Source organism: Ostrea edulis, chromosome 2 (genome assembly GCF_947568905.1).
Source record: "Ostrea edulis chromosome 2, xbOstEdul1.1, whole genome shotgun sequence".
NCBI classification, from domain to species: domain Eukaryota; kingdom Metazoa; phylum Mollusca; class Bivalvia; order Ostreida; family Ostreidae; genus Ostrea; species Ostrea edulis.
The window spans coordinates 58,299,972-58,312,165 of NC_079165.1; the positions used below are offsets into that span (position 1 = coordinate 58,299,972).

General features: G+C 35.9%; 1 protein-coding gene across 2 annotated transcripts; it reads right to left on the bottom strand.

Moving 5' to 3' along the window:
• Window positions 1-276: 276 nt before the first annotated feature.
• On the bottom strand, window positions 277-8,526 carry LOC125681414 (NEDD8 ultimate buster 1-like). 2 transcript variants are annotated; one of them, XM_048921490.2, is made up of 17 exons: window positions 8,368-8,526; window positions 7,973-8,112; window positions 7,647-7,817; window positions 7,391-7,558; window positions 7,093-7,222; window positions 6,445-6,518; window positions 6,170-6,276; window positions 5,296-5,405; window positions 5,038-5,114; window positions 4,841-4,948; window positions 4,438-4,489; window positions 4,181-4,281; window positions 3,782-3,870; window positions 3,579-3,684; window positions 1,644-1,727; window positions 1,043-1,187; window positions 277-857 (listed from the first exon to the last, which is right to left on the bottom strand). In XM_048921490.2, exons 2-17 carry the CDS (start codon window positions 8,099-8,101, stop codon window positions 658-660), a joined length of 1,851 nt encoding a protein of 616 aa, XP_048777447.1. In that variant the 5' UTR covers window positions 8,102-8,112; window positions 8,368-8,526; the 3' UTR covers window positions 277-657. The 2 variants fall into 2 exon arrangements, with proteins under 2 accessions (XP_048777447.1, XP_056010544.1); XM_056154569.1 differs by having other exon boundaries at window positions 8,431-8,524.
• Between the last annotated feature and the right edge of the window lie 3,668 nt (window positions 8,527-12,194).

Below are 12,194 nucleotides of genomic sequence, written 5' to 3' on the forward strand. Positions count from 1 at the left end.
GGTACTGTTTGTTCAAAACCAACGAATGAAATTATATCAAAAGTTAGTGACAATTCGTATGACTCAACAGTGTTTACAGGAGATGATTGATAACAAATTGAAGTACACTTAGGAACCCAAATAAATTCCACCAAGATAGAAATTTTAAGTACTGGTATTTTCAGTTGAAAACAGTAGGGTGACTGTTCAGCTAATGTGTTGTAATAGTACATGAAAAATGAGTAGTTGCATGATGAAAACTCGTAGAGATTTTGAAAATATTATTGAACCACAGCATAAGAATTTAATGATTTATTTATTGTATAACAAATTCAATGTCTGATAGAATAATACTCTGAATAGGATCAACTAAAGTAATTAGATTAAAAGTGAAAATTTGAAGAAAAATGTTTGTTACAAGTATAAAGTCTTCTTTAGTATCATGTAAGGATAAATATGTATTTCATAAATTTTAAAAATAACACTGTAAAACACAGTAAAATCTGAAGAGGTAAGTATCATTCGACTTGCATATATCAAATGAAGAATCAAAAACTTTAAAGGCACTTCTATTTTCCATTGAAAGAAAATTAACAGCACAAATTGTAGACAACTTCACAATTCAGTAATGATCCAAAGCTGTGCAAGAATTGTGATTACCACATTAAAGATCTTTATTCAATCATTGTTCTTAGACATGACACTGTTGAGTTTGGCGAGATACTCCTCGAGGTACTGGGCCTCCTCCTGCAGTGTGAGGTCCAGGTAGTCCTCTGCATCCTCCGGAAGGTCTGACACAAGGTCCTTTATCGCTTGTTTCTCCTTGGCCTTGGAAGACGACATTTGGGAAGGCCCTGCCTCAGATCCTACTGAACTATCTGCGTTAATGACAGAAAAAATGAAATTCTTGATTTTGAAAACACATTGCAGTGAAAATAGACATGTGATCCAAAATGGCCAACTTGGTGGTGGACTCTGTTGATATTTAGTTTAGGTATATGTACATGATTTTCAATTCACATGAATTTTTTCTAATGCAAGTAATAGATGATTAAAATGATACCTGAACTACTAGATGAGCTCTCATCAGATGATGGGGGTAGCACACCTGCCTTTTGAATCAACTCCTCTATAGCCCTCTGCACATCACCACTGAATAGATGTAAAGCTCTGCTTGCCATAAGAGTGTCAAAGCCCATTGCTGCTACCTTTTTGGAGATTTTAGATAGATATCAAATTGCAAAATAAAAATATACCCCATGATGCATGCCTTAGTTGAGAGCATATGATGCATGTACTTAAACTGTATGGTGGAAAACTTTGCTGTTGTGGGAAGCAATTTTCTATATAGGAAATGAAACCCTATTGGACAGATACTGGTGGTAACTGCCTTTCATACACATGTATGACCAAAATTAAAACCAATCAGCTGTGCATACGATATAATATTCAATGGTTTTTTTTTCAATAACTCATTTTTCGCTTTCTTTGGGAAATGGTGGCAAAAATGAAAGATAACACTAATAAACAATATTAATTAAGTGGACAATTTTAACAGTTACAGTATGTTGTATTTACAAAAATAGACAAATCAAAATAAAAGCACTTTAATGAATTTTCACAAAGACTGATAAACAGGGGGGAAAACCATTATACAGTATTACCTGGGTGATCATGTCATCTGTGATCTTTGTGGATTTCGTCTCTGGATCTGGAAGATTGAGGAGTTCAGGGTGTAACTGTAAAACCTGAAAATGTAATAAAGATATTTTTCTGAGTGGGACAATAATCGTGCATTGCTATATGCCACAGTAACTTGAGTTTTGCATTAACTAATAAGTATTTGGACAGTCTTGTCTGAAGGCTGCTGTTACAAATCATTAATGATACAAACTGATTAAGGTTTCATCATTTCATTGTTGTCACTGATTTAAGGAAAGGACAAATGATACAGATTGATTTTTGACACAGCTAAGATAGAAGATCCTCTGAGGTTCAATTAAAATTGGTCCCAATATGTTGTATGGCCTGGTTTAGAATTGTTAAATGTACATGCATCTGAGGCCTAGTTTTGATCCTTATTGAATGCAAATCCAAGTCCTGGTTCAGATCATTGTTGAATGTAAATCTGAGGCCTAGTTCAGATCATTGTTGGGTAGACTTACCTTAAATGTCTGGTTCACATCATTGTTGGGTAGACTTACCTTAAATGTCTGGTTCACATCACTGTTGGATGGACTTACCTCCAATGACTAGTTCAGATCACAGGCAATTTTATCGCTTGGTTTCGAATTTACAATTCAAGAGTACTCTTTCATAGTAAATTCAAATCAATGTGATATAATTGCCTGTGGTTCAGTGATATAATTGCCTGTGGTTCAGATCACCTCTGAATGGACCTCCCTATAGTGTCTGGTTTACATCATTGTTCAATGGACATACATCTAATGCCTGTTTAGATTATTGTTAAGACGGATTTACCTTTAAGGCCTTGTTCTGATAATTATTGGATGGATTTACCTTTTAGATGTCTGGTTCAGATCAGTGTTGGATAGCTGTACATCTAAGGTCTGGTTAAGATAATTACTGGATTGACTTACTAATACCTTTTAAATGGTTCAGATCACTATTGGATAGACATACTCTAATGTAAGGTTAGGATCATTGTTGGGTGGACTAAATTACCTTTTAAATGCCTGGTTCAAATCAATGTGATTCAGATCATTGTTAGATAGACTTACCTCTAATGCCTGATTCAGATCATTGTTAGATAGACTTACCTCTAATGCCTGATTCAGATCATTGTTAGATAGACTTACCTCTAATGCCTGATTCAGATCATTGTTAGATAGACTTACCTCTAATGCCTGATTCAGATCATTGTTAGATAGACTTACCTCTAATGCCTGATTCAGATCATTGTTAGATAGACTTACCTCTAATGTCTGATTCAGATCATTGTTAGATAGACTTACCTCTAATGCCTGATTCAGATCATTGTTAGATAGACTTACCTCTAATGCCTGATTCAGATCATTGTTTGATAGACTTACCTCTAATGCCTGATTCAGATCATTGTTAGATAGACTTACCTCTAATGCCTGATTCAGATCATTGTTAGATAGACTTACCTCTAATGTCTGATTCAGATCATTGTTAGATAGACTTACCTCTAATGCCTGATTCAGATCATTGTTAGATAGACTTACCTCTAATGCCTAATTCAGATCATTGTTAGATAGACTTACCTCTAATGCCTGATTCAGATCATTGTTAGATAGACTTACCTCTAATGTCTGATTCAGATCATTGTTAGATAGACTTACCTCTAATGCCTGATTCAGATCATTGTTAGATAGACTTACCTCTAATGTCTGATTCAGATCATTGTTAGATAGACTTACCTCTAATGTCTGATTCAGATCATTGTTAGATAGACTTACCTCTAATGCCTGATTCAGATCATTGTTAGATAGACTTACCTCTAATGCCTGATTCAGATCATTGTTAGATAGACTTACCTCTAATGCCTGATTCAGATCATTGTTAGATAGACTTACCTCTAATGCCTGATTCAGATCATTGTTAGATAGACTTACCTCTAATGCCTGATTCAGATCATTATTGGTCTGTCGAAGAGCAGCTGCTGCAGCACCTTTACCATAACCCATGCCTACCAGGTTCTCATAAAGTGAAACAGTCACTCTGAAATCATCAAAGTTTGTAAATTCTATATTTCTACTCAATCTTCTGAATGGTATCTACCCCTTTGTTAAAATCTCCATTGAAATATTTCAATTACCTTCCTCCAGATGCAGTTTTACCCAAGTCCTTCTGCAATTTCTTCATTCTACGTTCTTCTTTAACTTTCTTTTCAATCTCTTCCCTTTCCTTATCATCAATGGATTAGCAGTTTGTCATATCATAATTACTTACAATAAAATTTCAGACATATTTTTAGGTGAAGTTTATTTTCATTAGTAGTCAATTATTTTAGATACTATTTTCTCTTCTTTTGAAGAAAACTTTTTATTATCATTGTTATCAATGAATACTGTGATATCAATTCATAATCTTATTTTCCATTTTTATTACCATCATTTTCATTGAACAATGTGATATCAATGTCTTGCTTTACTTTTTGTTTTTATTATCACTGTTTTCAATGAGGAAACAATGTGACAGCAATCCATTTTCTTACTTTCCGTTTCTCAATAATGTGTTGTATTGCTTTTGTCACGTCTCCACCAGTTGCTCTTAGTCCTAAGCGACCCTCTCTCTCACCAAATCCCATTATCATTACTGTATAATAAAATATCCCATTATCATTACTGTATAATAAAATCCTTATTTCAGGCACAAAGCTACCATGTTCAAAGAGAAAATGTTCTGATTGTAATGCATTTAAATAACACTTAGGAATCTGTCATAATAGCATTTATAAATCTATCATGATACCTTGTGATAGTTTGTTTTCATCAACTTGTAGTCTTTTCAGTTCCTCTTCAGCCTGGTTAATAATACATAAAAATGTATGAGAAACTTTATATTAATAACCCAGTACTCACAAACATATCTAGATCTACTCACAAATATATCTAGATCTACTCACAAATATATCTACATCTACTCACAAATATACCTATATCTACTCACAAAAATATCTACATCTACTCAAAAATATATCTACCTCAAGATACATATATATTATATATATATATATATATATATATATATATATATATATATATATATATCACTACTTACGAAATCAAAACTTTTATTCTTGATGGTATTTATATGTATGTACCTGGTTTACATGATTTGACCACAATTTTTAAAAATATTTATTTGTACGCACCTTTCTCAGGTGTGAATGAGCCTCTGCTATTCTGTGATGATGGAAAGCCACAATGCCTTGTAAGAGATGGAGCTTCATGTACAGGGCCAACTGTGTTCCTGATTCTCCCTGAAATTCCATGTTGTAAACATCATCAAATACTTTCCTGGAACCATGGATGTACATGTAACACTTAGTTTGATGACAAATGATGGTACCTTGACTGCAGCCACTCTTTCAAGATTAGCCCCATAACTCCTGATAAAGCATTCTTCACTTGATTTGAGTCGCTCGTCTGAAAGAAAAAAAAAATAAAGGTTCAAAAGTTATTGTTCTTTGACTGTATTAGAAGCAGTACAATGAAATGTCAATTTTTTTCTTTTCATACATGTAGTTCCATTGTTGCTGTGACATTGTAAACTAATTTAGAGCAGTAATTAACTATTAAGACTAGTAGCCAATGTCAGCTGCTATACCTGCATCAGGAAGTTCTTCTACATTTTGTAAACACAGATAACACCAGACAATGTCCAAACACAGAACAGCATAGTTATCCACAGCATTTAGAATATCTGCTCTACATTTCCTGAAATAGTACCGGAAGTATAATCATTTTATCACGGAGTTATAACCGTTCATCAAATTCAAGAGATTTTAATTTTTTATGATAAAGTTTATGTGTGTAAAAAAAAAATATAATTCACAATTACAAGCAAAAATTTATTTAGTCCATATTAATGAAAGATTACACACTGCTATTATAAAGTTGTAACAATTTTCCTTTGTTTCAATTAAACCATTCCCCTTATTAAAAGACAAAAGATCTCCCTAATTACCAGACAAAACTTCCCCCTCATTCCCTGACAAATCCCCCCTCATTCCCTGACAAATCCCCCTCATTTCCTGACAAATCCCCCTCATTCCCTGACAAATCTCCCCTCATTCCCTGACAAATCTCCCCTCATTCCCTGACAAATCCCCCTCATTCCCTGATAAATCTCCCCTCACTCCCTGACAAATCCCCCCTCACTCCCTGACAAATCCCCCCTCACTCCCTGACAAATCCCCCTTCATTTCCTGACAAATCCCCCCTCACTCCCTGACAAATCCCCCCTCATTCCCTGACAAATCCCCCTTCATTTCCTGACAAATCCCCCCTCATTCCCTGACAAATCCCCCCTCACTCCCTGACAAATCCCCCCTCATTCCTTGACAAATCCCCCTCATTCCCTGACAAATCTCCCCTCATTCCCTGACACATCCTCCTCATTCCCTGACAAATCCCCCTCATTCCCTGACAAAGGCAAACTCCTTCCCCATCATTACAAGACAATACATCCCCCTTGATACCTGAATTCCTTATCAGCCTCTAAGAAAAGAAGCAAGGCTTTATTCATTTCTCTATTCTTTACAGCCACCCTTCCTTTCTCATGCAGTGTCATAGCAAGAGTGAGTGCCTATGTCATAAAGAGAACATCTTATTTGAATACACTCATTGATAAGAAATAAATCAATCCAAAAAGATCATTACTCTATAAACATGAAATAAACCTGTTTTGCTTTTTAAAAAAATGTACAAATGTCAGAGTCTAAAGTTTTAATCTGAAGACAAAAGAAGTCCATACCTTCTTTTCCTCTGGAGGTAGCTGCAATGGCCTCCCAGACTGGTCTGCTATCTGGATGTTTACATCATAATCATCTACAATACATTGGTGATATTAAGGTAACTCTATACTTGCATTATTATCTGATAAAAGTATAGAAAATGTATCTATTTCCATTTATAAGAATAAAAAATAATGAATTATCCAATAAAATATAGAGGTCATTGCATTTTCTAAGGTGCGAGACATACATAAATAGAATCATATAATATCAACATCAGCATCATCAAAATTTCACAAAAACTGGTTATAATGATATAATAGTATTGATAATATTAAACAATTTCATGAATTTTTTTTTTACAAAAATATACAGAAAGTGTGTGAAAAATAAAGGAAATTTATTGTATAATGGACTTGATAAAGAAATCAATGAAAATAGATTTTGAAACATATTCTTCATCATTCACATATAAGTTTGACTTTTGAAATATTTTATGTTTATCCAGATTTTTTTGCAATAACTATCGAAAAAGACTCCAACAAAATGTATGTTCTTATCATGCATAAATCTAAATAAATCAATGATTTTGAAAAATGTTATGACATCACATGAGGGTGGGATATATCCACATAAAACAAGGTCATAAGTGATCAAATTCCAAAAACCTTTCTCCACTTTGCTAGACAAAAGCTCTGCTGCCTGACGTGTGCGCATCATCTGCATAAGTTGATCTTCTTTCTGTGCTGCCTCAGCCTCTGATACAGACAGACAAAGACACATCATCTGAGATCCATGCTGTTAAAATGATATGTAATTGTATATGTATTTCCCAGCACCTTACTTTCCATTTCAAAGACATTAGCTTTGACTTACAAAATAGAAATTAATAATAATAAAAAAGAAGAAAAGGATTGCAGGATAATGTAACAGTTTTCAAAGATTATTGTGCTATGGTGATCTGACCTTGACATTCTGTTCTTGCAGTTGCTTTGTCATACTGATTACTTGTCCATGACAGATGATTTTCAGATGATGAGCTGGGAGGCCTAATCTCTCTGCTAACACCAGTCTCAGATCATTACCAGATTGTGTCAGTGGTATTTCAACTGTCTCACATACTGAAAATCTTTCCTATAAAATTCCATAACCATTAAATAAACATGGATTTATCAGTAAATTAAATGATCTAAATTGGAAAAAAAATAATACCGAGAAGTACCTTATTTTCTTTTAAGCCTGATGCTTTAACTTTTAATTGTGCCTTTCCAGTCTTTTGAAACTGTTCTCTCTCGGCCAGTTTTTGCAAAGCATGTTGTCGTAAGTGCTCCAGTACTTCCCTGATTTCAGTGATAGGAATTTGCAAATCATTGGAGTATTTCTCACACAAGTCCTAAAAAATATAGAAAATTCAAATCATTCAAGTCAATAGGATTCCAGTGCATCCCCTTCTAACAATCAATAGGATTGACTATGAGCAAGGGTACACATGTAAGATAATGAATATTGCAAAAAAAAAAAGATGATGCTATTATGTTTTTAACTTACCTCAGGAATATTGCCTTGGTTACTGTCTGCTGCTGTGTAAGGCGGGAGCCACAGTTTTATTTTGTCAGCGTTAAGTTTCTGTCTTATTGTCTGAAGTTGCAATTCTTTAGTATAGTTTGATTCTGCCATGACCGAGTCACCTGAATTGAAGAAAACAATTGATGATTTTAACCAAATGCTGCCAACAGCGAAAAACTTCGCACGAAACTCTTTTTCGTAAGCATTTTCATATCATTCTCTATCCTTAAAAAATATGTTCATGGAAATTGGTTTTGAAATACACGAGAGATAATTATTTGTCCCGTCCTCGATCATTAAACAGCTGTTAAATCAGCTGCAAATAGGCTATACATTGTATGTAACGTTAACTCACAATATAACTTATAAGTACAAACCTTTTCAACCAATAATTATATATCTAAAACCAAAAGAAAATTATAGGTCTATATTCCACTCACTAGTCCAGAGTATAATCTCAAAATAGTCATTACACTACTAAACAAGTCAAATGTGCAGCGTAACGCTTGTACTTTCGCTTTGGTGTTTACAATTTTGATTTACCAGGTAGCGGGTCCATTTGCCCCTATACATATTCGCCATCGGGTCATTTACTAATTTTTAAGCTATAGGGCAAAGCATATCAATTTTCACAATGTTTTTATTTTCATATATGTAGGACTCCAAAGTGCGATGGTCACACCAAATTACGATGGTCCACACTCATGAATGCGCCAAAGTGCGATGGTCTGGCATGCCAAGGTGCGATGCTGTGACACGCTGAAATCCATTGGTTTGTAAACGACACAGTGTTTTGGTACAGACTAATCCAACCGTGTATTGTTTCACCAAAATATCAGGGCAAAATCCATGCACAAAAAATAAGAATAAGAACTTATTTCATTGCCATTTAGTTGTGTTATTAAACACAAAATTTTCCAACGCAAAATCGTATTTATAGAATGTTTTGTATTATAGCATACCCCCGGGAATTTAATACAAGTGTGTACGTCAAAGTAATAAATGATCATGAATTAAAGAATGTTTGGGCGAAGTAGATAGTTCGACAACAAATGCACTTTGCCGTTCTCACTATCCTCAACAGTGTAAACCTTGTCGTTGCTTTTGTCCATGTTGCATTTCTTCGGTTTTTTGAAAGACGTTAAAAATGACGTCACAATGACGTGACGTCACAAACGTTACTGAACTCTGCACCATCGAACTTTGGCGTGACCATCGCACTTTGGCGTCCGTAACGTTAACAAACCATAGCACTTTGGCGCAGACCATCGCACTTTAAATAGAATGACCATCGCACTTAGAGTCTTACATATTATGGTATACAACACACGTAAATATACTTATCACGGGGCGGATCCAACATGGGGGTTATATTCCATGCACACTTCCAATCAATGTAACATTTATTTCTAGGTTTTTATGAATAAATTTTATTATACCCCCCGCAACAAGTTGTGGGGGGGGGGGTATACTGGAATCGGGTTGTCCGTCTGTCTGTCCGTCCGTCCGTCCGTCCGTCTGTAGACGCAATGGTTTCCGGGCTCTAAAGCATTATCCTTTCCACCTACCGTCACCATATCATATATATGGACTACCCATGGGATGAAGATGTTCCCTATCGATTTTGGGGCCCAAAGGTCAAGTGCACTGGACATCGAAGTAGCAATATGGTTTCCGGGCTCTAAAGCGTTATCCTTTCCACCTACAGTCACCATATCATACATATGGACTACCCATGGAATGAAAATGTTCCCTATCGATTTTGGGGTCAAAAGGTCAAAGGTCAAGCGCACTGGACATCGAAGTAGCAATATGGTTTCCGGGCTCTAAAGCGTTATCCTTTCCACCTACAGTCACCATATCATACATATGGACTACCCATGGGATGAAGATGTTCCCTATCGATTTTGGGGTCCAAAGGTCAAGCGCACTGGACATTGAAGTAGCAATATGGTTTCCGGGCTCTAAAGCGTTATCCTTTCCATCTACAGTCACCATATCATACATATGGACTACCCATGGGATGAAGATGTTCCCTATCGATTTTGGGGTCAAAAGGTCAAAGGTCAAGTGCACTGGATATTGAAGTAGCAATATGGTTTCCGGGCTCTAAAGCGTTATCCTTTCCACCTACAGTCACCATATCATACATATGGACTACCCATGGGATGAAGATGTTCTCTATCGATTTTGGGGTCAAAAGGTCAAAGGTCAAGCGCACTGGACATTGAAGTAGCAATATGGTTTCTGGACTCTAAAGCGTTATCCTTTCCACCTACAGTCACCATATCATACATATGGACTACCCATGAGATGAAGATGTTCCCTATCGATTTTGGGGTCAAAAGGTCAAAGGTCACACGCACTGGATATCGAAGTAGCAATATGGTTTCCATTTAAATTCTTTAATGGCTTTTTTCATTGCATGGAGATGCTGTGTTCCTAGATACCTTTTGGATCATAATACTGAAGTTTTACCTATTACCAACACCCTTTGGGAGATTGGGGTAAGCGGGGGGTATTCTTAATGAGCATTGCTCACAGTACCTCTTGTTGTACACTAGTTAAGGATTTCTTCGAGAGACCTGTTCGCTTTTGAGTGTTGTCTTTTGTTTTTTAGTAACTTGTATATTGATGATTTCTATATCGAAGGAGAATCATGAAATTGGCATAGGACAATAATAGGGTGCCCGGGTAGCGCTCTCGCTTCTCACCGCTGCGTCCCGAGTTCGATCCCCACCATCAGCAGGGGTTGTATGTGAGAGGATATGACGGTCGCCCGCTCGGACACGTAGGTTTCCTCCCACATAAATGACCCCCATGCATCAAAGCACCCCCTTGGAAATAAGCTTTCGAGCTTTCATGGGTTATCATTGGTATTTATGTATGTTTGTTTGTATACATTTAATACCTAATACACATTTAATAAGTGATTAGAACAACTCATTTGAGCTTATAGCTCGGATGGCTTATTTCAAACTGTATAGATAAATATTTCCATTGATTTGTATAAAGTCGATTTTGTTTCCGTGGAAGAACGGTGTTTGTTCTTTCTCTTCTGGTTGCACGTATTCTCAAAAATATCTTGAATATTTAAAAAAAAAAATGCATGGATTTTTCTTCGACTTTGTAATTTTTACTACAATTCTTTTAATATAAATTGCATGCAAATTATCGTATTCGAATTTGCTAGAGTTTTTACTTTTGGCGACAAAACACAGGATATTTATAAAGCACACGATCAAGTGGTTACTTGAAATTATTCTATCTGGGAACGAGTTTTACTTTGGGTTGTCTATCTAAAAGTTTAAACTCAGTAATATATAGATACATCGTTTTCAATTTTAAATACATGAATTTTAATTGATAATGATTTGTTTGAAACTTTTGTTTGTTTATATCACCCCCCTCCCCCTCGTAGGTTTTGAATTTTAGACCTGACGTTAAACAGAATTATTCCAGACGGTCTAAGCTCCATATCAAAATGCCTAGAATCCACCAGTTTCCGGGAGCTTCCGCTGACTCCCACCGGAGCTTTGCGATGAACTCACAGGGGGCTTTCAGGGGGCCTCCAAACCCCTACCTCTTTAGGGAGAGTTCTCGAGAGGGACGTTAAAATATTCAATCAATCAATCTTTAGGGAGGTCACGTCAACACATGAAGCATAAATGAACAAACAAACCATGATGTCTTTTGTCAACAGCAGCCCATAAAGAAAACTGGATCTAGAACAGCACCGTGAAATACACTTCACGTAATGGAGACTTGGAAGTTGATCCAAACAGAGGACTAACTTTCCTAAACGTTTTACGCAAAATATCCAAAATCTTTGGTCTAAAAGATCAAAACAAAAGAACATCGAATTGGGGGTACAGTGTGTTGGAAGGGAATTGAACATGTTGTAAGCAAGTTGAGGGATGGTATTGTGAAAGTGACACATTCAGGTGGACACCGACGGGAAAGGGAGCCAAAGGAGGTCTAGCTGACGGAACATTAGAAATGGAGATGAAAAGTGGAAAGATCAAGGGCAGATTGATAAGGTAAGTACAAGAACAGAACATAGAGACAACACCCAGACACAATGGCGATATTGGTTGATTAACACAATGTGATGATTTTGCAAAATTTAAGACGTTTTAAAAACTTGAGTCACGTGGTACTGTGAACACTATACATGTATATCTCTATTTACAGCAAAGCATGT